This window comes from Pleurodeles waltl, chromosome 4_1, assembly GCF_031143425.1.
Source record: "Pleurodeles waltl isolate 20211129_DDA chromosome 4_1, aPleWal1.hap1.20221129, whole genome shotgun sequence".
In the NCBI taxonomy this organism is placed as follows: domain Eukaryota; kingdom Metazoa; phylum Chordata; class Amphibia; order Caudata; family Salamandridae; genus Pleurodeles; species Pleurodeles waltl.
In genome coordinates, this window is record NC_090442.1 from 744,713,219 (window position 1) to 744,738,504 (window position 25,286).

A 25,286-nucleotide genomic window follows, 5' to 3' on the forward strand; every position below is an offset into this window, starting at 1 on the left:
TGGGAGCGACCCTTGCCCAAGGGGTCGCTCCCTTATGTCAATTTCCCCAAAAAAATAAAAAATCCCTGGTGTCTAGTGGGGTTTCAAAAGCCGGATTGCAAGCAATCTGGCTTTTGAAACCCTGGGAGAGACTTCAAAGGGAAGGAAATACATTTCCTTCCCTTTGAAGCCTCTCCGGGCCTCCCCCAGTGATTGAAAGAGAAATGCTGAGCATTTCTCTTTCAATCGGATGGGGGAGACCCTGTGACTAATCAGCGCGCGCTCGCGTGCTGACTTCACAGGGAGGGCGGGGGGGGGTCGGGGTGGAAGGGGAAGTGCTTCCCCTTCTATCCCTGACTTTGGGGGGCGTGGGGGGAAGCACACAGAGGGAGCGCGAGCGCTCCCTCTGGGCTGTGTGCCGAGGACGTAGTGGTTACGTCCTCGGCACAGCAGCACTGTGCCGAAGGACGTAACCACTACGTCCTCGGCACAGAAGGGGTTAAAATGTCTTCACATTCACTGCATTTAGTAGATGCCATGAGATCTGCTTAAACGTTTCGACTGATCTACAAAGTTTAGCGGTGGTAAAAACAAAGGTAACCTGAGACCAGTGCAGGGTACTTTACAAAAGGATTAATGACGCCCCTCCCAGCTCTCCATTTCTATCATTATGAGTCCATTGCTCACTCTCGAATTGGATGAAGTTGACTATTTTTGAATCTATATTAATATTTCCTTAATCCTGTACCAACATTCTCAGAAATGAATGACGTTATCCTTGTTCGTAATTTTGTACACTCGCAATCTGTTCTCTATATTGGTCAGCAGAGATGTGAACCTGAGTACTTAACATGGAAAAATATTTCTAAAGTTGTTTTCTCTTTGCAGGTGCCATTAAGTCCTACAGAAGAAAAGTCCTTAGCACAAAAGAACGCTGTTGTAAAATTGCATTCACTGTAGGAGCTGAAGAAGAAAAAGATGGTTGCTTGCCCAGAACATTTCATGCAGTGAGTGGAAAAATGCAGATTGAACGCTCGGATGAAGAGAAACTGTACACGGAGTTTGCGTTTAACGAGAAGGAGGTCACTGTACAGTCAGAAGATCTGTTCACTCATAAAACACAGGAGCTGGTTTCGGAGCGGATGCTGATAACCGGAGATGCTGGGATTGGAAAAAGCTGCTTCTCAAAAGGGCTTTTGAAACAATGGGCATCCGGGCAAAACGATCTTTGCTATGAATGTATCATTTATATGACTTTAAATGAGTTAAATACAATTAAGGAAAAAATAAGTGCAAGAAGCCTCGTAGAAAAGAAGTGCCCCGAGCTGTCTGCAGTGCTCACTGAGCTGCTCGTCAAAGACAAAGTGCTCATCATTCTGGACGGCCTGGACGAGTTTAATCACGAACTGGAGGACAACTCACCACCCAATAATACGTGTGATATTGATATTGACACACCCCTTGATATAAGCACCCTGATATCAAAAGTCATATCCAAGGAGCTTCTCCCAAACACAAACGTTTTAGTCACTTCTCAGTTGAGTTCTGTGTGTAAAATCCTAGAACATTTCACCTCTACATTTATACTGGAAGCATTCAATGAGGATCAGGTCAAGGAGTACTGCGAGAAATTCATGCCTATGGACAGCATCTCAACATCTATCTTGGACTTTATCCACAAACATAACTTATCCAGTTTGGCATCAATCCCCCTCCTAAGCAATACCCTTTGTCATGTGTACAAGAACGGAGACTGTACCCAGAATAAGGGATCACTGACCACAAGCAGCAGATTGATGTTCTCCCTTCTGCAGATTAGTGTGAAGGCCACATTAACAGAGACAGGACACATTGATCAAGCAATGCCTGAAAAATTCGAAGTACCAGAAAACATTCAAAATACTATCCATCACCTGTGCAAGGTGTCTTACGAGAATCTTATTTCTGGAGTGCAAGACATAAAGAAAAAGGATCTTGAGGTACACAATAATGTTATTTCTGAATTGCAGCAAACAAAGGAAAAAGAAAAAGTGGATTGTTCACAGACAGAAGCTCTCTTGAAAAATCTTTCAGAATTCTTCTTCAAAGGAGACATTAAAGGAGACAAGCTTGAATACCGACATGCCAGCATACGGGACATGTTTGCTGCTTTGTACTGTGTAATGCAAATCCAAGGAGAGACAGAGCTTGAGAAATTCCTGAATGCCTTAGTTTTTGGAGAGATGCAACACGTTTCAAGTGTACCTCTCCTTCATAAACTTACCTCTGATCACTGGAAAAGGTGTCAGAACTTTATACGATTTTTCCTTGGTCTTCTGTCTTACAAAAACAATAGCCTTTTGTCCCAGCCACTTTCTCTCAGCAAAGATAGGAAGGTGTTTCTGAAATATTGGTTTCAGGACTGGATTGAAAAGAACCCTCGAAAAATACAATTCTTCAACCTGATGCATTGCGCATTCGAATTGCAGGATCCTGATCTGAGGGAGGATATCTCATATTCCATCGAGAGCATTAATTTGTTTAATATACCACTTAACTCTTTAGACATGGAAGCATTGTGTTATTGCTGTCAAAACTCCACATTCAAAGTGATGGATCTAAGACTGTGTGAGCTGAGAGACACAACGCTGGAACAGCTTCGAACCATTATGTGCATGTGTAAAGATGTCATGTAAGTAAATAATTGAAGTAGAATTTTTCTTCTATGCCTTTTTTAACTAACTTAATGAAATGGCAGAGCTGAGTATTTATCTTATTTTATTTAAAGAAAAGAATAATTATTATCTTTGTACTATAACCTTGCATATGAAATGAGTTCTTAGTTTGGACTATTGCAGTATTTGCAGATTGAGATTTAGGGAGATACAACAATTTTCTCTGAGCTATGAAAGTTTGATTAAAAAGGGAAACTACTATTTTAGCCAAGGGACTGATGCAAAAGAGACAGCATCCTGCCTCCAAAGCTGTGGCTGGTCCACAGAATTTTAATGTTGCATGTCTGGCTCAAGGACATTTTACAATGTAGATGCAGGAGCCACATCTTGGTGAAAATATGTGATTTCATGTCTTCTATTCCGTGGCAGCTGCCAAGCAATGGAACTCCCTGCCGTTCAACATGGCAGAGGAGGAAACTTTTTCTGTTTTTAAAAAATGGTTGAAAACCCTGCTTTTTACCCAGAATGGCTTTGAATTAAATGGCGTCTTTCCACCTTGTGCGGGTTTCTGCTAGCGCCTTGATACCCTTGGGTTTTGTGAGTTCTATAAATGCCCATAACATAACATAACATGGCAGCAAGGTAGGTCTGCAGTTACACTTGATATTTCTTACTACATACTCCACCCAGAGAAGTGTCCTGTCTCTCAAAATAAAATATGATGTCATCTTGCTTTCCACCTTCACCACTTTTAGTTCCAGATTTGAAATGTAAACATGTTCTTAGTTAAATATCTCTTTTACCCTGAAACCTTGAAAACACCATGTTACTTGCAGGTGTAGTCAGATTGAGTATCCAGAAGTACACATATATTTGGACTGGAACTGCCATTTATATATCTTTATAAATCATTTCATCTAAAAATATGACAGTGCTAGCCAAACAATTTCCTTCTGGACACTAGGTGTTTCTCATTGTCAATCCTTTTCTCATTGTCAATCCTGCAGGGGATAAGATATCGAATTTGCTGTGTAAATATGCAGACCCTTATGATTAGCAAATTGAAATCTAGTTGCTGTGGCTCTGGCTATGTCAACAGCAGCAGAATACTTATTCTTCCATCTTCTATTCCGAAACTATAAATCTGCTTGTTGATGTGATATGTAATAGATGTGCGCCTGGTTTGAGAGGAGGTGATGTCCCGAGGTTGCTTTTGGGTGTGTTAAAGGTAATGTGCATGGAATAATATTTCAAAGCCCTGAGGTTGGTGTGTTTGTTGTGCTCTTCATAAGTAGGCAATGGAAGAATGGGGTCATTGGGATGAGAATGTTTGTGGGAAAGGGATAGTGATGTGGTTTACAGACATCGTATCATACAGGTGCAACTATACTCGAGCTTCGGGGGGAGCTAGTAGTAAACAGTGATGGAAGGGCTACCAGTTTGCACACTAGCGGCGAGGCAGTATTAGAGTACACATTTGGAAGGTCAATAAATCCTTCTAATGTTCTAATACATGGAAAAGGCATATATGCCTCCATGTTCTTTCATGCATTAGTACATTAAAGCCACATCTTTTGTCTTTTTCAGTGCATTGCCCTGAGACACTGAGCACTGCTGGAACTTTGAGTGTCCGCCTGACCTTAGAGCTTTGGATGTCTGCAAGATGGTTGGTACCAAGCGAGTCCTGTGCATGTCTGATACACAGAAAAGAAAGCATTGAAGGCTTACTGGAAAAGTGTCTTTTCTGATGAAAAGTAGCATGATCTTTATAATGATAAATGCTTCCAGGATGTGTGTGGGGCAAAAGTCCTAATGTGCCCCAGAAAATGCACCCATAAACATTGACGTGTAGACTTGAAGTGTGAAGAATAAACCTCTCGGTTTAATGGAAAGTAGTGGCTGTAACAAAATGAGGTGGGCTCACCAGCAGCTCAAGACCACATCTCTTTCCTTAGTTGATGTAATAGAACTTTTAAAAAAAGCTAAATTTTATTTGACCACATTTTGTGAACACTCATGGCTATGTTAAAATATCAACAGAACAAAAGTCCACATTCCTCAAGCTGTCTAGTGAGTAGAACGAATACAAATTATTTGGTATTTATGTGTTATGTATGGGTAGCACCTAATTGAATTGTCTCTTGTTTAAGGTTGAGGTGTATTTATTTGCATATACACAATGATTTAAAGTTAAGTATATAGAGAGCATGCATAATGGGCGTTGGAAGCTGGCCTGGTGTGTGGTGAGCACCTATGGTGTTAACACCTTATACCAGGTTCAGTGAAGTGTAGGCATTGTCTAGGAAGCCAGGGCTCTCTAGAGGTAGCTGTGGATGAGCAGCCAAGACTTATCTAGGAGACATGCAAAGCTTATGCAATACCAATATAATCACACAGCACTTACACACATGAAAGAACCACACAGTGTTACAGAACAAAAGGTAATTTATTGTACTATGGAACCAAAGTACAACTATACCACCAGTTGCCATTTTGTTAGCTGTAGGTTAAATTTGAGGAACTAGGAACCTCAAGAGGTGAGTACCAGAGTGACCCCCAGAGACCAGGAGAGCAGAGGAAAGTACCTGGTTTTCCCCAAAACCAACAGGAAGACTTTAGAAAACAATTGTGCAAGACCCAGACAAGACTAGAGGAACCCAAAGGTGGATCCTGATAGAAGAGGAAAAGGAAGGGGACCAAGTCCAGTTCGAGATGGAGTGTCCAGTTGTGGCAGGAGCCACTACCCACCCTTCTGTGGATGCAGGACCAGGTCGACAGTGGATGAAGACGGTCAGCAGTGCAGCACAGGAGCCGATAAGTAGTTCCAGAAGTGATGTCCAACGTCGGTGGTCGTGTTGCAATTGGTCAGTGGTGCTGGAAAACCACCAACAAACCTTGGCAAATGTAAGAGTTGGAGAATATGGTTTTGCAAGGATGAAGAGGACTAGCAAGGTCCAGGTGACTTGACTCAAGGAGGGGAGTCCGAGGTGACCCTGAGCAGCTGGGAGAGTCACAGGAAGAGGAGGCAGCCCCCACAGGCAACCAACTGGCAGCAGGCACAGGAGTCACAGCGAGGCCCTCTCAGCACATGCTGGAACAGCAGGCAGTAGACTGTGCATTGCAGGAAGAAGTGCTGGAGGCAGGGGCTACACAAAGCCTGAGGATCCCTTGGAGGAGGAACAAACAAGCCTTGGTAGCTGCAAGAGTATTGGTGCACAAGGGTACTGTCCTGACCTTCTGACTTGTTGTGCAGGCTGAAGACTCGTTGCCCTCAGAGGATGCACAGCCGGGTGAAATGTTGCAGTTGCTGGAAGGAGCCAGAGAAACAATGTTGCAGAGCGGAGTCGTCACTGAAATTGCAGATTGCCAGTTCCTGCAGGGTCCAGTTGCAGTCCCAGTGGCCAGAAGATGAAGTAAACGATGCAGAGGAGTCCTGCTGGAATTTTGCACATCGAATCTGAGGACCCACCCAAGAGGGACATTCTAAGTAGCCCAGGGAGGGGGATTGATCACCTAGTAGGGTGACCACCTATCAGGAGGGTGGTCTGATGTCACCTACCTGACCTGGCCACTCAGCAGCTCCCTGGGGCCTCTGCCCACCTTGGATTTAATATGGCAGAATCAAATGGCCACATGGAGGAGCTCTGGGCACCACCCCTCTGGTGGTGATGGACAGGGGAGTAGTCACTCCCCTTTCCTTTGTCCAGTTTTGCACCAGAGCAGGGACCAGTGTGAACCGATTTATGTAAGTAGGGCACCAAATGTGCCCTTCAAAGCATACCAGTGCCTTGGGGATGCTACCCCTCCCAAGCCATGTAACAACTATTTCCAAGGAAGAGGGTGTTACCTCCCTCTCCCATAAGAAATCGTTTGTTTTGCCTTCCTTCCCCCTGAGTTGGTCAAGCATCAGGAGGGCAGAAACCTGTCTGAGAGGTGGCAGCAGCGCAGGCTATCTGGAAGACCCCAGAAGACTTGTAGGAACAATGCTGGGGGTCCTCTAAAGAGCCCACAGAGTGCATTGAATTATGCAACCAATACTGGTAACAGTATTGGGGTATGATTCCGACATGTTTGATACCAAACGTTAGAAATGGGGTCTCTGGTTGGCAGTCAATATACACTCTGTCCAATCAGGGACCCTCACTCTAGTCGGGGTAAGGGAGATACATTCCTAGGATAACCCCTGCTCACTCCCTTGGTAGCTTGGCACAAGCAGTCAGGCTTATATCAAAGGCAATGTGTAAAGTATTTGTACCAACATACATAGTAATACAGTGCAAACACTAAAAAATGGACACCACACCAGTTTAGAAACATAACCAATATTTATTTGAATCAAACAATACCAAAACGACAAAAATCCAACATACACAGGTAAAGTTATACATTTTTAAAATAATAGTCTTACTCCATAGAAAACAATCGAAACGTCATTGTTATACAAAGTACCTGGTTTGCGTCAAAAATAAAGCTGCATGGGCGAGCATGTGTCGGAAAAGTCAGCAATGCGTTGATTCCTTACTCGCAAGTGAGGCCGTGATTCATTTCTTCTCAGGTCGAATAAGCGATACGTAATTTTTCTCTCCTGCAAGAGAGGGATGCTTCGATTTCCGGACGAGGCACCTTGGATCCGCACAGGTTCACGGTGATTTTGACACCCAGCGATGATGCGTGTGAAATCCAGCCACACAGTGTTGGAAAACCTCACTACGTGGGGTTTGCGTCATTTTCAGCAGCTGCAAGCGGGTGTTGCGTCGTTTCTCCAGCCACGATGCAGGTGATGTGTTGATTTCCCAGCTGTGATGCAGGTGGTTTGTCGATTTCAGCCATGAGGCGGGTGGCGTGTTGTTTTAAAAGCTGCGTTGCAGGTGGTGCATCTAAATGTTCCACGCATAACGGCCTGTGTGTGGATTTCAGTCCTTGTTCTACCAGCTTCACCTTTCAAGGGCCCAGGGACTGGATAAGACACCACTCAGCAGGGCAGGAGTCACAGCAGAGAGTCCAAGTGCTGGCAGAGGAAGTCTTTGATGGCCCTGAGACTTCAAAACAAGAGGCAAGCTCAGTCCAGGCCCTTGGAGACACTTCACAAGTAGGAATATACCACAAAGGGTTATTTGTCGAAACTACGAGTGCTTCAAGCACCCATGGCTCAACAACGAGTTCGGAACAACAAACTTGTTGGTATCACTAATGCCTTTACCAGGAATGCCTTTACAATTTTTTGTTGTAAAGGCATTCCTGGTAAAGGCATTAGTGATCAGCATGCACAGTTCCAGCATGCTTCCCCCTTAGCCCCCACCCCTAAAAATTACCGTAACCCCCCCACCCCACAACCACCCCAACCCCCACCCCCAAAATTACCCCAACCCCAGCCCCCTCCCCTAAAACCTAAAGCTCCCCAACCCCTGTTAAACCTAAACCCTGACCCCCCCCTAAACCCTAATCCCCCGAGCCACTCACCCCACCCCAAAAAACTAAAATAACCCTGAGTCCCCACCCCGCCCCTAAAACCTAAAACACCCCAACCCCCAACCCACCCCTAAAACCTAAAACCTGACTCCCGCTTCCCCCAAACCCTAATCACCCTGATCCCCCACCCCACTCCCAAAAACTAAAAATACCCCGAGTCCCCACCCCGCCCCTAAAACCTAAAGCACCCCAACCCACCCCAAAACCTAAACCCTGATCCCCCTCCCCCAAACCCTAATCACCCCAAGCCCCCCACCCCCAAAAAAACAGCCCCAGTCCCAGCCCAACATACCTCCTCCTTCACTGTGTCGACTGCCTTCTTCTGTGCCTTAACCACGCATGTACGTGGTTCACACATGCGTGGTTAAGGCACGAAAACCAGGAAGTAGTGGAAAACGAAACCGTTTTATTGCTTTCATTTTCCACGACTTCGTGGTTTAGGAGTCGTTGTTCTGGGTGTTTCCCACAACAAAGTCCAGTGTTTGTCCTCTTTCTCAGACAGAAGCAGCAACTACAGGATAGCCCAACAAAGCACAGTCACAGGCAGGGGCAGCACTTCTCCTTCAGGTGTTCTCCTGGGGCAGAGGTTCCTTTTGAATCCTTGAAGTTATCTAAAAGTCTGGAATTTTAGGTCCGCTACCTATACCCCTTTCTGCCTTTGAAGTAGACAGACTTCAATTGAAAGTCACTGTTGTTCACAAGATCCTTCATTACTCAGGCCTGGCCCCAGACTCACACCAGGGGATTGGAGACTGCATTCTGTGTGGGCGGGTGCAGCCCATTCAGGTGTAAGTGACCACTCCTCCCTCCAGCCTAGCCCAGATGGCTCATCAGGATATGCAAGCTACACCCTAACCTCCAAACTCCAAATCAAAACAGACAACCGCCTAAGATGCATCCTACTTAACACCCGCTCCGTCCACAAATGTGCAATTGAACTCTGGGACCTCCTGACCTCATACTCGCCCGACATTGCATTCCCCACCGAAACCTGGATTAATTCGGCCTCGGAACCAGATGTAGCTATAGCCATACTAGAAAACTACAAGATCACCAGAAGAGACCAAATCAACAGACCAGGAGAAGGAATCGCCATAGTCCACAAAAACACCATAAGAGTCTCCACCAACTCCCACGACACCATCAACTCCGCTGAGCACCTCCACTTCAAAATCCACATCAATGCCAACAACACACTCAGAGGAACACTGGTCTACAGACCCCCTGGACCCAGACCACAGTTCTGCAATGACATCGCCGACGCCATCAGCTCCCAAGCCCTCGCCTGAACAGACTACATCCTCCTGGGTGACCTAAACTTCCTCCTAGAAAATAACAACGATATCAACACCACCAACCTAATCGAAAACCTCGCCAACTTCGGCCTCAAGCAACTCGACACTACACCCAGCCACTCCGCAGGCCACACACTCGACCCCATCTTCTTAGCCAGCAACCACGTCTCTTTCAGCCACACCACCGAACTCAGCTGGACAGACCACCGCTGCATCCACTTCTCCTACCAGAAACCAGTCACTCACCACCACTGCACACAACCCCCCTGACGCAACTGGAGCAAAATATCAATGGATCAACTGATCTCCACTCTCACCCGGGCCCCACCCCCTGGGACCCCAGACCCCAACACAGCCACCACCAACCTGCATTGCTGGATAGTAGATTGCGCCAACACACTAGCACTGCTAAAAAAAAAAAAAAAAACACCTCCCACAGATTCAAGGCCAGCTGGTTCACTCCAGAACTACAGGAATCCAAACGGCTATGTCGCAGAATGGAAAAAACCTGGCACCTTGACCCTACCAACTCCAACCACATTGCTTTCAAGAAAGCCTTACACAAACATCACCAACTGATCCGCACCACCAAAAGGACCCACTTCAAAAACTGCATCAACGCCAACGCTCACAACAGTAAAGAGCTCTTCAGCATCGTCAATGAGCTCTCCACCCCCAGGACCTGCTCCAACAAACCCCCGCCATCACAGGAGTTCTGCAAGTCACTGGCAACCCACTTCCGTCGAAAGAAATCCACAATAGCTTGAAACCCCAGACCCACCAGCTGACTACAAACACCAAAGAACCCAACGCTCCAAGCAACACCCACCTCCTCCACACCTGGACCCCCGTCAACATAGAGTACATCGCCACCACCATGGCCTCCATCCACTCCGAAACACCATCGGACCCCTGCCCACACCATATCTTCAATAAGGCAAACATCATCATCGCCCCCACCTCTGCAAAACCATCAGCAGCTCCTTCGAGTCAGCCACCTTCCCAGAAAGATGGAAGCACGCAGAAATCAACGCCCTGCTGAAGAAACCAAAGGCAGACCCAGACGACCCAAGGACTACCGGCCGATCTCCTTCCTCACCTTCCCAGCCAAGGTCATCGAAAAAATCGTAAACAGCCTACTATCCTGGTTCCTGGAAGACAGCAGGTTACTCAACACCTCCCAATCCGGATTCCGCAGAAACCACAGCACCGAGACTGCACTCATTGCTGCCACAGACGACATTAGGACCATGCTCGAGGAAGGAGAAACAGCAGCACTCATCCTCCTGGACCTCTCCGCAGCCTTTGACACAGTATGTCATCACCCTCTCTGCACATGCCTCCACAACACTGGAATCCGTGACAAGGCACTCAACTGGATCTCGTCATTTCTCTCAATCAGAACCCAGAGAGTCCGCCTCCCGCCGTTCCTGTCAGAAGCCTCCAGAATCATCTGTGGCATTCCCCAAGGATCTTCGCTCAGCCCCACGCTCTTCAACGTTTACATGGCCCCCCTCGCCAACATCGCACGAACCCACCACATCAACATAGTTTCCTACGCAGATGACACTCAGCTCATCATCTCCCTCACGAAAGACCCTACAACTGCAAAGAACAACTTCCACAACTGACTTCACGCCATTGCCAGCTGGATGGAATCAAGCCACCTCAAGTTAAACACAGACAAGACAGAAATCCTCATCTTTGGCACAAACCCCTCAACTTGGAATGCTTCTGGTGGCCCCCCTCCCTAGGAACCACGCCGTCACCCACCACCCACGCACGCAACCTAGGCTTCATCTTGGACTCCACACTCAGCATGACTCAGCAGATCAATGCCATCTCCTCTTCCTGCTACAACACTCTCCTCATGCTCCACAAAATCTTCAAGTGGATTCCCGTCGAAACCAGGAAAACTGTCACCCACGCCCTGGTCAGCAGCCGATTGGACTACGGAAACGCCCTATATGCAGGAATAACAACCAAACGCCTAACAAAGCTGCAAAGAATCCAGAACGCATCTGCCCGCCTCATTCTGGACATCCCACGCCGCGACCACATTTCCCCTCACCTCAGAGACCTTAACTGGCTACCAGTATCAAAGAGGATCACCTTCAAACTCCTCATCCACGCACACAAGGCCCTCCACGACACAGGCCCAGCCTACCTCAACAACAGACACCTTCCACACCCCCACCCGCAATCTTCGCTCCGCCAGCCTCTCCCTCGCCTCCATTCCCCGCATCCGCTGCACCACCGCCGGAGGAAGATCCTTCTCTCACCTAGCCGCCAAGACCTGGAACTCCCTACCGCTCCACCTTCGCCAGACCCAAGACCTCTTGACATTCAGCAAACGCCTCAAGACATGGCTTTACGGCCAGTAGCTCCCCCCCGTGCCCTGAGGCCCTAACGGGTGATTAGTGCACTCTATAAATCCTTGATTGATTGATTGAGCACCCTTTTGTGCCACTGTCTAGTGGAAATACAAACAGCCCAACTGTCAGTCTGACCCAGTCAGGAAATACACAAGCAGGCAGAGTCACAGAATGGTTTAAGGGAGAAAATGGCCACTTTCTAAAAGTGGCATTTTCAAACTGACAATTTACCAAAAGGTGTATTTTTAAATTGTGAGTTCAGAGACCCCAACTCCAAATCTCTATCTGCTCCCAGAGTACCAAAACCAGGAAAAACAAAGTCCAGCACACAGTCACAACATAGGAAGCAGAGGCAAAAAAGACAGGGGAGGCCACGCCAAGGATGCCAGGTCTAACACTTGTCCCCCCCCAGCTGAAAGTGGAGCAAACTACCAAACCTCGTGGGAGTTCTCATCACTAAGTTGGAAGAATATGAACAGACCATCAGCATTGGCGTGTTCTGTTCCAGGGTGGCGTTCAACCGTAAAGTAAATTCCCTGTAGGGAGATGGGCCACCTCAACAGTTTATTTTTTTTGTTCTCACCCCTCATCTGCATTAACCATTTGAGGGGCCTGTGGTCTGTCTGAACCCGGAAGTGAGTCCCAAACAAGTAGGGTCTTAGCTTCTTCAGCGCCCAGACTACAGCAAAAGCTTCACACTCAATTGCACTCCACCTACGTTCCCGGGGAAGTAACCTACTACTAATGAAGGCTACCAGCTGGTCTAGACCCTCTTCATTTAGCTGTGCAAGTACTGTTCCCACACCATGCTCTGAAGCATCAGTCTGCACAACAAATTCTTTAGAGAAGTCAGGTGCCTTCAGCACGGATGCAGTGCACATGGCTGCCTTCAGGGCATCAAAAGCTGCCTGGTAACCCTCAGTCCAGATCACCTTTTTTGGTTGCTGTTTGGAGGTTAACTCAGTCAAGGGGGCAACAATAGTGCCATTCCCTTTGACAAACCTCCTATAGTATCCTGTGAGACCTAAAAATGCTCTCACTTCAGTCTGGGTCTTGGGAGGCTCCCAAGCCAGAACGGTGTCAATCTTTGGTTGTAGGTGTGCCACCTGGCCACTCCCCACTTGGTGTACAAGTACACCACAGAACCCTGCCCTATTTGGCACTTACTCACCTTAATTGTGAGGCCTGCCTTCTGCAGAGCTCCAACACTTTGCAGAGGTGTTGCAGGTGTTCCTCCCAGCTGGAGCTGAACACAGCAATGCCATCCAGGTAGGCTGCACTGAAATCTTCAAATCCAACAAAACCTGGCTAACCAACCTCTGAAAGGTGGCAGGGACACTTTTCATTCTAAAGGGCATCTCCCTGAACTGGTAGTGCCCATTTGGAGTGGAAAATGCAGACCTCTCCTTTGCCCCCTTAGTTAAATCAATCTGCCAATATCCAGAGGTCAAATCAAAGTGCCTAGATATTTGGCAGCCCCTAACCGATCAATGTGCTCATCAGCTTGGGTGATGCAGTGCACATCAGTCTTCATGACGGCGTTGAGTCCACGGTAGTCCACACAGAACCTCAGTTCTGGGGTGGCACTGGGGGCAGCAGCCTTTGGGACCAAGACCACTGGGCTGGCCCAAGGACTACTGGAAAACTCAATAACCCCTAGTGCTAAGATTTTGGACACCTCATCCTTAATGCTAGCCCTGAAAATCTTGTGTTTTACATGTGGACTGTCCCCAGTGTCCTCATCATGTATACACAAGTGAGTGACCCCAGGGGTCAAGGAAAGCAAGGAGGCAAACTGTCTCAACACCTGGCGACAGTCCCTCTGTTGCTCTGGGGTCAGTGAGGGGGAGAGGTTCACACCCTCCACAAACCCATTTTTCTCCCTAGCAGACAGGAGGTCAGGAATAGGCTCCCTCTCTTCCTCCACCCCACAATCTGTTGCTAGGAGCATTGTCACTTCAGACCTCTCAAAGTGAGGCTTGAGGCGGTTCACATGCAGGACCTCAAAGGGTTCCTGGGAGTCTGCAAGTTCACCAGATTGGTGATATACCTCTTAGTCTCCACCACCTCAAAAGGCCCAGTCCACTTATCTTGGAGTGCATGAGGCTTCACTGGAGCCATTACCCACACTTTTTGTCCAGTATGAACTTGACCAGAGTGGCATTCTGGTCATACCACTGTTTCATATCTTCTTGGATTGCTTCCAGGTTCTCTTGGGCAAGCTTGCTGAAGCGAGAAGTCTGGTTCCTAAAAGCCAGCATGTAACTGAATACATCATGGGGGGCTTACTGGAGGCCTTCTCCAAGCCTTCCCTAACCAGACTCAAAGGTTCCCTGACAGGGAAGCCATACAACTCAAAAGGGCTAAATCTAAGACTCTTTTGTGGCACCTCCCTGTAGGTGAACAGAAAGCATGGCAAGAGGATGGCCCTCTTATGCCTCAAGGGCTCTGACAGGCCCATCAGTCAGTCATTTGTTAAGCGCTCTACTCACCCAGTAGGGTCTCAAGGCACTGGGGGCAGGGGTGTTACTGCTCGAAAAGCCAGGTCTTGAGATGCTTACTGAAGGCCAGAAGGTTCAGATGTAAGTTGACGGGGAGGGAGTTCAAGGTCTTAGCGGCGAGGTGGGAGAAGGATCTTCCACCGGCTGTGGTACGGTGGATGGGGGGGGCGGTGGCGAGGTCGAGGTTGGCGGAGCGGGGATGGCATGTCGGGACGTGGAAGTTGAGACGCAAGTTGAGGTAGGCAGGGCCGCCGTCGTAGAGAGCCTTGTGAGCGTGGATCAGGAGTTTGAAGATGATCCTTTTGTTGACAGGGAGCCAGTGGAGGTCTCTGAGGTGGGCTGAGATGTGTTCGTTATTGATCTCAAAGGAATATCTTCTGAGTACATGGTGGCATAATCCACCAAGACCAGGTTAAACCTGTTGCCCATGGCAGTCTTGGGATCCAGAAGTCCTACAATATCAATACCAACCCTTTCAAAGGGGGTGCTGACTACAGGAAAAGGTTGGAGGGGAGCCTTATATTTCCCCCCACTCTTGCGACTTGCCTGACAATTTTGGCGAGACCTACAACATTCAGCAGAGTGCCTGCGCATTTGGGGCCAGTAAAAGTGGGTGACAAGCTGTTCAAAGGTCTTGTCCTGCTCCAAATGTCCAACTAAAGGCACATCATGAGCCAAACCCTATACGAAGGCTCTGAAGCACTGAGGTACCACCAGGACACATGCTGCCCCAGGCTCAGCAAACTTAGGCTTGCTATATAGGAGGCCAGCCTCCCTATAGATCAAGTGTGAACCAGACTCCTTGCCAGACCTGGTCTGCAGCCTGCCGCCCCAAACCCTCTAGAATAGGGCCAACCTTCTGTGCCTCCCAGCTCACGCTTTGCTATCTAAGATGCAGTCGTTTAATTAAACCAATTAAACCAATCATTGAAACATATACTGCTTCTGTTTGTCATTTATATATGAGACTGAATTGTGAATGAGAGAACCGGATGTGACCTGAGTGACCACGACTTCCCTGAGAAGCCTAATATGTCATTCGCTCGACTGCCCAATAATCCCTATCCCCTGGTAGAGATGAGGCACTGCTAGTTAGCCAGAGCAAAACCCGGATTTATAGTGACAGGTGTCACCCACAGTGGGTCAGACTCAGTCTTCCACACCGTGGATGATCTTGCTGCTCAAAATCCAGTAGTCTCATTAGAATAATGAGAGCCTACACGACACTCCGTGTTGTCTACCACAACTACTTGGTGAAGTGCATTGGGAACGACCTGCTCTTCAGACACCAGATGACTTCTCAAAGTAGTCACACTGGCTATTGTGTCTCTCAGAGCCTCCACCCTCTGTCCATAGATGGTCACCCACTGCCTGTATTTCTTAGTGTTCAGGCACAAGGGTCGTCTGGACCATCTCACTCTCCCCTAGTGAGACAAGGGTAATCTCAGCTGGCTCCCACCCACCTGGAACCATCTCCTCCCCAATTGCTACACTGGCCAAACTCTGTGACTGAGCACCAGCGGGTGCCAGTGTCCACTTGGGACATTTGGGATCCCCCCTCACATGACCCACGTGGTCACAAGCATAACACTTGCGGGGCCTCTGCTCTGCAGGTTACTCTTTTGAGAGCTCCCCCTGTTTACCCTTACCTCCCCACTTCTTCTGATGGGGACCCTGCCCCCCCTTGGCATGGTCTCTCCCATACCTCTTTTGGACTCTGGAGCTCCCCCAATGGTACGCTTCCTTTGGAAGCTTCCTGGTGTCAGTCAGCTTGCTGTCAGTTAGGTGCTGGTGCAGCTCTGGAAAACAAAGACTGTACAAGTGCTCCCAAGCTGTTAAGTTGTATAGCCCCTCATAAGTTGTTATCTTACTGACATTCACCTAACCATCCAGTGACAGGCAAAAAGAGTCAACACATTCCAGGCAAGTGTGGGATTCTTTCTTTTTGTAGGACCTAACCTTGTCCTTATAATGCTCAAGGGCGAGACCCTATCTAGTAAGCAGGGCGACATTCAATATAGAATAGGTGAGCCCCTGCGGATCCTCTAAGGATGTCAGAGTGTCCCTCCCCTCTACCTCGAAGTGCTTCCACAGACATGCCCCCCAATGTGCCTCAGTGACCATGTTCATGTGGAGAGCAGACTCATACCCCTTAAATCAGTGGTTCCCAAACTGTGTGCCGTGGCATCCCGGTGCATTTTGGAAACATGATAGGAACAATTTAAAAGATTTATGTGCACAGCAGCGAGTAACTCATTTAGGCATTTCTTGTGGGGGAGTTACATAAGCCCCACCTGTCAACGTCTTGGCTCTGCATGATTACGTTCATAAATAAGAGCCTTCGCTTCTTAGGCGTTGCCAGCCGTTGCGCAATTCAGAAGACAGCAGTGCGATCATTAGGCAGGCCATGCTCATTAAAGTGCACACATCCAACTGCGTGTTTGCTTGAAGTTTCCTGTTGAATTTAGGAAAATCAGGTAAGTATTAATTAGGATTTCTAGGGTGAGAGACAGGGCACGGCAGGACCGGAATGCACAGGAAATTCTCCTAACCAGCGGCCGATGTGGCAATAGTACTATTAATAACTAATGTTCTGTTTTTAAAACAGATGATTAATTCCCCGGGGCAAGCACTCTGAAAGAGGCCCCTGTGTAGTTGCTGGACAGGAGAAAACTGCTAACAGCCTGATTCAGCACTGACACACGCACAAGTTGAGTTTGTTTATTTAGATTTGAAGACAAGATTAGAATTATTATTACAGCGTTCCTTGCTGATGACAAGTCCAGGGGAAAATTACAGCGTTTCTGCTTTAGGAAAGATTTCCTTTCGCCCTTTTCTCATTATAAAGCACACCTTTCCTTCTTTCCGCATTTGTGTTTAAAAAATGCTATTTAAATTGTCCAAAATAAGTCCTCCCTCACTTGCATGCCCAAATCAGATTACTTACTGAGTCTTACTGCCAGGGGAAGCCAATTTCCATTGGGAGGTCAGAAAAACAGCTATGGGAGGTACAGACTGAGTGGAACTTGGAAAGCACAGTTATCAAAAGCTGAAGGCTTTGAAATAATTTAGAAACTGCAGAGTGGGAGTGTGAACAACAGTGCTTAATTTGTAAATAAAAACGTGCCGATGCCCACAGCCCTCCTCTTAAACATGTGGCTCCTGCAATTAAATGTGGGAAAACAGAATACTGAGGCAGTGTAATCATGAAGCCATCTCAGGCCTCTTCAATGATTTTTGAAGCCACTCCCTACCCCTTCAGCTCACTCTTGCAAGCTTTATGTTCTCTCCTATTGTGACACTATTTTGCTTTTCTCTTCCTCAGTCTTTCCCATATGTGCCTTTTGCTCGCAGTAAATGCTTGAGGCAAAAAAATAAGTGCCGGTCCTCAAAAATAAGTGCTGGTGCTGTGCACCGGAAGCAAGCACAAATTAAGCACTGGTGAATGATCAAGTACTGTTAAGTAGTGTTAGAGGAAAATGTGTCCAGATTGAAGGCAGAATGTGTTCTCCAAAGGTGAGGTGTGAGGTGTGTGTGGTCAGGGCAAAGTAATGACGTAAACAGAGAAGAAAATATGTGCATGGAGGACAGCAAGTGTGACACAGAGGGATACATTTTTTGGACGTTTAAGAATGAGAGGTTGAACTGGAGGTGCTGTGGTCTAGCAGGGAGGAGGAAACATACATCCATGTTATGATTGTTAATATATCTCTCCCTGTGCACCTGACATTCATCTTTCGCTTCCCACAACCTCACCACAATATTTTGCCACTTCGAGGTCATCCGGTATTTAAATGAATGACTGCACTTGGCTGCGCCGAACCTTAATTGGCTCTCACTGAAGCCTTCTTCTCTTCATTAAACATTGGCGCTGTGGCACACCTTCCTTGCCTTGAGTAGCTTCTCATGAGGTCTAATTAGCAGCGGGTGGATGGCAGCTTCAACTGGCAGCTGTTTGTTAGCACGCATGGCAGAGTCCATGTATGCTGCAGCAAGTACGGGGAAGACCAAGTGACTTGCACAAGAGGGTGCATGTATGCACAGTAGCTGTGGGGGATACCCTGGGCATCACAGGGCAGGGATACTGCGTGCACAGCATACACATGGGAGATGAGAATTGGATAGCTAGTCTTATGCATGTACAGTAGATTATCGGAGTCCAGGGCATAACTCTGAGTATTTGAACATATGCTGAGCGGCAGGACTGCTCCATTCAAAATGCACACATTATAATTAGGCAGCCCAGTGGTTTGAACAGAGGGATTGTGGATCCACAGGAACTATAGTCTGGGAGGGCTCAGTACCATCACAAAGATGAAAGGGGCCAAAAATTAAGCACACAAGTGCGAGCCTGATTGGGACCGTTCGGGTCCTTGGTGGCAGGGTAGAGTCAGTGCCACTAGGCTAGAAGAACTAGAGATGCAGACGGTGCACACAGCACTCCCATGTATCCTGGAGGACTTTGATTTATTATTTGTAGGCTCTGTCTTCTACTCTAAGGAACCTTTAAGATCCATAAAAAGGAACATGCTGTGAACTGGCCTGGGGTAGGAAACGGCTCCTATTGAGCTTGGGGAAGGAATGAGTTAGTGCCCCGGCCAAGAGTTTACATCGCCCACCTGAAAAAAAAAGTGACATAATGGGTAGCCGCGGGCAATGGCCAATATAGGTGAAGGGAGCCACTGGTCAAAAAAAATTGGGAACCACTGCCCTTAAACCATAGATATATGTCATCCTCCCTCTTATAATCCTCAGGCTGCACTGAGATACTGTTGCCACCATCTCTGCTGGACTTTGGTCCAGCTCCCTCAAACTCAACTCATGAGCCAAAAGCATCTTTTTCTCCCCCATGGCCAACCTTTTCTCCTCCAGCTCCATTTTTATCCTAAGCTTCTCTAACTCCAACTGGTGCACCCTTTCTGCCTGTCTGTCCTGCAACTCCTCAGGAGTCAGATCCTTGGAAGACACACTGCTACCTGCCCTGGAGACCCTCCCCCAGGCAGAACAGATACAGCCACTACATTATAAACACTCTGCACCTCCTCACCCTCATCCTCATCCTCTGTGTGCCCCCCAGCCTCCTTGGCTGCCACCCAGGCCCTCAATGCCTTTTGCAGCTTCTCCTTCCTGGCGGAGTCTTGATGGTGCAGGCAATATCCTTACAAAACTTCTTTAGTTGAGCCACTGTGTACTCCTCCAGTTTCTCCAACTCAAGCATAGCCTTTGTAGCCACAGCTGGTGCATCCCCAGATTGAGACATGTTGGGGAGGTTCATTTTTTTCTCTGGTGCGTTGTTTTTCTCTCCCGCAGGATAGCGATGCGTTGATTTCTGGACGGGGCACCTTGGATCTACGCAGGTTCACTTTGATTTTGACACCCAGCTATGATGCGTGTGATATCCGGTGGCACTGTGTAGTTTTCAGCAGCCGCAAGCAGGTGTTGTGTTGTTTCTACAGCGGCGATGCAGGTGGGGTGTGGATTTCATCCGTGAGGCAGGTGGCACACGTTTTTACAGCCGCGTTGCATGTGGTGTGTCAAACTTTTCCCCACATAGCGTCCTGTGTGTGGATTTCAGTCCTTGTTCTTTCAGCTTCACCTTTCAAGGGCCCAGGTATTGGGTAGGGCACCACTTGGCAGGACAGGAGTTTCAGCAGAGAGACCAGGTGCTGTCAGAGGAAATCTTTGATGGCCCTGAGACTTCAAAACAGGAGGCAAGCTCAGTCCAAGCCCTTGGAGACACTTAACGAGCAGGAATATACTATAAAGTCTAGTCTTTGTCCCCTTTCTCAGGCAGAAGCAGCAACTGCAGGATAGCCCAACAAAGCGCAGTCACAGACAGGGGCAGCACTTCTCCTTCTGCTCTTTACTTGGCAGATGTTCCTCTTGAATCCTAGAAGTAATCTAAAAGTCTGTGGTTTTGGGTCCACTATTTATACTCCATTTTGGCTCTGAAGTAGGCAAACGTCAAAGGAAAGTCTCTGGCCCCAGACTCACACCAGGGGGTTGGAGACTGCATTGTGTGAGGGCAGCTCAGCCCATTCAGGTGTAAGTGACCACTCCTCCCTCCAGCCTAGCCCAGATGGCCCATCAGGATATGCAGGTTACAACCCAGCACTCTTTTGTGTCACTGTCTATTGGATATAAACAAAGAGCCCAACTGTCAGTCTGATCCAGACAGGGAATACACAAGCAGGCAGTCACAGAATGGTTTAAGCAAGAAAATGCCCACTTTCTAAAAGTGGCATTTTTAAACTGACAATTTAAAAAACAATTTTACCAAAAGTTGTATTTTTAAATTGTGAGTTCAGAGACCCCAAACTCAATTTCTTTATCTGCTCCCTAATGGAAACTGCACTTAAAAGATATTTATAGGCAGCCCCATGTTAACATATGAGAGAAATAGGCCTTGCAACAGTGAAAACCAAATTTGGCAGTATTTCACTGTAAGGACATGTAAAACACATCACAACATGGCCCACCTTTAACATATACTGCACCCTGCCCGTGGGGTTACCTAGGGCCTGCCTTAGGGGTGCCTTACATGTACAAGAAGAGAAGGTTTGGGTGTGGCAAGTGTGTACACTTGCCAGGTTGAAGTGACAGTTTAAAACTGCACACACAAACACTGCAGTGGCAGGTCTGAGCCATGTTTACAGAGCAAAACATGTGGCAGGTCTGAGCCATGTTTACAGAGCTACTCATGTGGGTGGCACAATCAGTGCTGCAGCCCCACTAGTAGCATTTGATTTACAGTCCCTGGGCACCTCTAGTGCACTTTACTAGGGAGTTATTAGTAAATCAAATGTACCAATCATGGAAAAGCCAATTACACTTTACCCAGGGAGCACATGCACTTTAGTACTGGTCAGCAAGTGCGAGGAGTATCATAAACCAGCAAAACCAAAGTCCAGCACATAGTCACATCATAGGAAGCAGAGGCAAAAAAGACAGGGGAGACTATGCCAAGGATGCCAGGTCTAACACCAATCATGCCCAGGTTCGGAGTTACTATCACGTAGCTGGGGACAGCTAGTGACCTGTGTCCAGTACACGGGTAAAATGACTTACGAAGTCCAGTGTAATGGAGCTGGATTTCATAGGGGCACTTCTGTTCATACAGGGGTACCCTTCAACACAGGTACCTGCACCCTGCCCTCTGGGCTAGGAGGGCCTACTACAGGGGTGACTTACATTGACCTTGTGCAGTGACCTGTAGTGAAAGGGTGCATGCACGCAGACTGAAATGGCAGGCTTGCAGACACATTTTTCCTGGGTTCCCGTGGGTGGCACAATACATGCTGCAGCCCATGGGGAATCCCTGGTGCCCCAATGCCCTGGGTACCTAAGTACCATATACAGGGGGCTTATATGGAGGCACCAGTATGCCAATTGTGGGGTGTGCAAAGTCCTAAGCAACCACATTTAGAGAGAGAGAGCACAATCACTAGGGTCCTGGTTATCAGGATCCCAGTCAAAACAGTCAAAGCACACTGACAGCAGGCAAAAGGTGAGGGTAACTGTGCCAAAAAGAAGGTACTTTCTTGCATTACCCCCACCCAAATGAAGGACAACAAGGCTAACCTTGCCCAGTTGAGTCTTCATTGCCTAAGTGGAAATATCTGGAGAGTCCATCTGCATTGGAGTGGTTACTCCCAGGTCTATGGTGCACTGTATAGTCCATTCCCTGTAGGGATATGCACCAACACAAAAGTTTGGTGTTTTCACCTTTCATCTGTTTTAACCATAGGAGGGGCTTGTGGTCTGTTTGAACAAGGAAGTAGTGCCAAACAAGTATGTCCTCAGCTTCTTCAAAGCCCAGATCACAGCAAAGGCCTCCCTCTCTATGGTTGACCAACACTTTTCCCTGGGGGTCAACCTTCCGCTAATGAAAGCTACAGATTGGTCCTGGCCCTCTTCATTCAGTTGGGACAGTACTGCCCCTATCCCTATCTCAGAAGCATCTGTCTGCACAATAAATTGCTTGGAGTAGTCAGGGCTTCTTAATATAGGAGCAGAGCACATGGCCTGTTTAAGGTCATCAAAAGCTTTTTGGCAGCTAGGTGTCCATAAAACCTTCTTGGGCATCCTTTTGGATTTTGCCCTGTAGTGGTTGAATCTGGCCTCCACCTACCAGGTGGCCCAGGTAAACCATGTTTCCCTGCCCTATCTGGCACTTTGAGGCATTGATAGTGAGGCCTGCTTTCTGCAGAGCCTCTAATACATTCCCAAGGTGGACTAAATGATCCTCCCAGGTGGAGCTATATCGTCTAGATAAGCTTCACTGAAGCTTTCCAGGCATGGAGAACTTTGTGCACCAACCTCTAGAATATGGAAGGTGCATTCTTTAGTCCAAAGGGCATCAATGTAAAGTGATAGTGCCAACTAGGAGTGTAGAATGCAGTTTTTGGTTTGGCATCCTCTGACAACTTGATCTGCTAGTAGCCAGCAGTCAGGTCAAAGGTGCTTAGATACTTTATCAGAAACCAGTGTATCTATTAGCTTATCTGCCATAGGGACAGGATGAGCATCTGTTTTGGTTACTGTATTGAGACCTCTATAATCCACACAAATCCTCATCTCCCTTTTACCATTTTGGGAGAGTGGTTTTTGGACAAGGACTACAGGACTAGCCCAGGGGTTGTGAGAGGGCCCAATGACTCCCAGGTCTAGCATCCTTTGAACCTCAGCTTTGATGTACTCCCTTACATGATCAGACTGCCTGTACATTTTACTTTTGACAAGCAGGCTGTCACCTGGTAGTTTGCCAGGGGTCAGGGAGAACAGTTCAGATACCTGCCCTAGGAGGTTTCTACAATCATCTTTCTGTGACTCCGAGAGGCAGTCTGCAAGCACAACCCCATCTACTGAGCCATCTACTGTATTTTGGGAGAAGAGGTCAGAGAGAGGATCACTCTCTTCTTCCTGTCCCTCATCAGTTGCCATGATCAAGGTCATGTCAGACCTGTCATAGTAGGGTTTTGGGCGGTTCACATGAAACACCCTGTGGAGGCTTCTAGGAGTGGCTAGGTCAACCATATAGGTGGCCTCACCCTTTCTCTCCATAATAGTGTGTAGTCCACTCCATCTGCCTTGAAGTGCCTTGGGAGCCACAGGCTCCAGGAGCCATACCTTCTGTCCTGGCTGGTAAACAGTCAGCACAGCCTTCTGACCATGCCATTGTTTTTGCAACTCTTGGCTGGCCTAGAGGTTTTTAGAAGCCCTCTTCAAGTATTCGGCCATCCTGGATCTGAGGCCTAGTTCATAGTCCACAATGTCCTGTTTTGGGGGCTTGAGAGGTTGCTCCCAGCCTTCTTTCACAAGAAGAAGGGGACCCCTAGAGGGTGTCTGAACAGAAGTTCAAAGGGGCTGTAGCCCACTCCCTTCTGAAGATCCTCCCTATAGGCAAAGAGGAGGCAAGGTAACAGGACATCCCACCTCCTTCTGAGTTTCTCTGAGAGTCCCATCATCATGCCTTTGAGAGTTTTATTAAACCTCTCAACTAATCCATTTGTTTGAGGATGGTAAGGAGTGGTGAACTTATAAGTGACACCACACTCCTTCCACATGGCTTTAAGGTAAGCAGACATGAAGTTTGCATCTCTGTCTGATACCACCTCTTTCGGAAAACCTGCCCTTGAGAAAATTCCCAGAGGGGCTTTGGTCACTGCAGGAGCTGTAGTGGTCCTAAGAGGAATGGCCTCTTGATACCTGGTGGCATGGTCCATCAGTATAAATCTATTGCCAGAGGCTGTTGGGTTGTCCAGGGGGGCAACAATACCCACCCCAACCCTCTCAAAGGGCACCCACCACTGGTAGTGGAATTAAAGGGGCCTTTGGAGTGCCACCTGTCTTGCCACTGACTTGGCAAGTGACACAGGAGCGACAAAACTTCTCGGTGTCTTCAGACCTGAGGGGCCAGTGAAAGTTGGGGACAAGCCTGCCCCAAGTCTTGCTTTGCCCCAAGTGGCCTGCCAGGGGAATGTTATGTGCTAGAGTTAACAGGGACTCCCTAAACTTCAAAGGGATAACCAGTCTCCTTGTGGCACCAGGTTTAGGGTCCCTTGCTTCTGAATAAAGGAGGTTGTTATCCCAGTACACCTTATGGGTGCCACTGACATCTCCTGCCTCTTGTGCTGCAGGTTGCTGCCTTATGCTCTCCAGTGTGGGCCAGGTCTTATGTTCCATACTGAGTTCCTCCTTGGTGGGCTCTCCTGCACCCAAGAGCTCAGCTGAGTCAGCTTCCACCCAAGGAGTAGATGCTTCTTCCCCAGGAGGTGAATCTTCACTGGAGGCTGGGGCAGTGGGTACCTTTTTACCCTTCCTACTCCTCTGTTTAGGAGCCTCCTAGGCCATTGTTCCAGGCTCCAGGGCTTCCCATTCCCTTTGTTTCTTGGCCTGTGCTCTAGTAAGGGCAAATAGATTCCCATGGATGCCCAGCATTGCTGCATGGGCCTCTAGTTCAACTTCAGCCCAAGCTGAAGTCTCCAAGTCATTACATAGCAAACATTCTACAGGTAGATCAGAGGACACTACAAACTTTTTAAGGCCAGTCAGTAACTGCCATGGGGTGGCACAGAGTGTTATTGTGAGCATCAGTCACTTGGTATGTGTGACCAAGTAGGTGTTGCTCAGGAGACACCAGTTTTTCAGTCACCATGGTGATACTAGCACCTGTGTCCCTGTAGGCTTCAGCCTCAACACCATTTATTAAGGGATGCTGCCTGTACTTAACCCATGTTAAGGGGACAGGCAGCTAGAGTCACAATGTCATTGTCCCCATCAGAGACCAGCGCAGCTTCAGTGGTCTCCCTGACTAGCCCAGATCCCACTTCAGTCTTCAAGGAGAGCCCAGCTACACTTTTGGACTGACTACTGTTATTATTGTTACCTCTTCTACTGCTGTTGCTAGGGGTACTAGAAGTAGAAGTGGTATTAGGAGTTGTGGGAGGCTTGGTGCTTTTCTTAAGAAGGGAGCTGTCCCCTACCCAATGTCCTTTATTCTTACAGATATAG

The 25,286-nt window shown here is 47.8% G+C and overlaps 1 protein-coding gene across 5 annotated transcripts in view; it reads left to right on the plus strand.

Annotated features, from left to right (window-relative positions):
- Positions 1–25,286, plus strand: part of LOC138288114 (NLR family CARD domain-containing protein 3-like) — a 497,028-nt gene that overhangs the window by 285,877 nt on the left and 185,865 nt on the right. For all 5 annotated transcript variants that reach the window (XM_069229362.1, XM_069229366.1, XM_069229365.1 and 2 more), the window contains one exon: positions 868–2,650. In XM_069229362.1, coding sequence (XP_069085463.1) covers positions 868–2,650 — 1,783 coding nt within the window. The remainder of the gene's footprint in view (positions 1–867; positions 2,651–25,286) is intronic.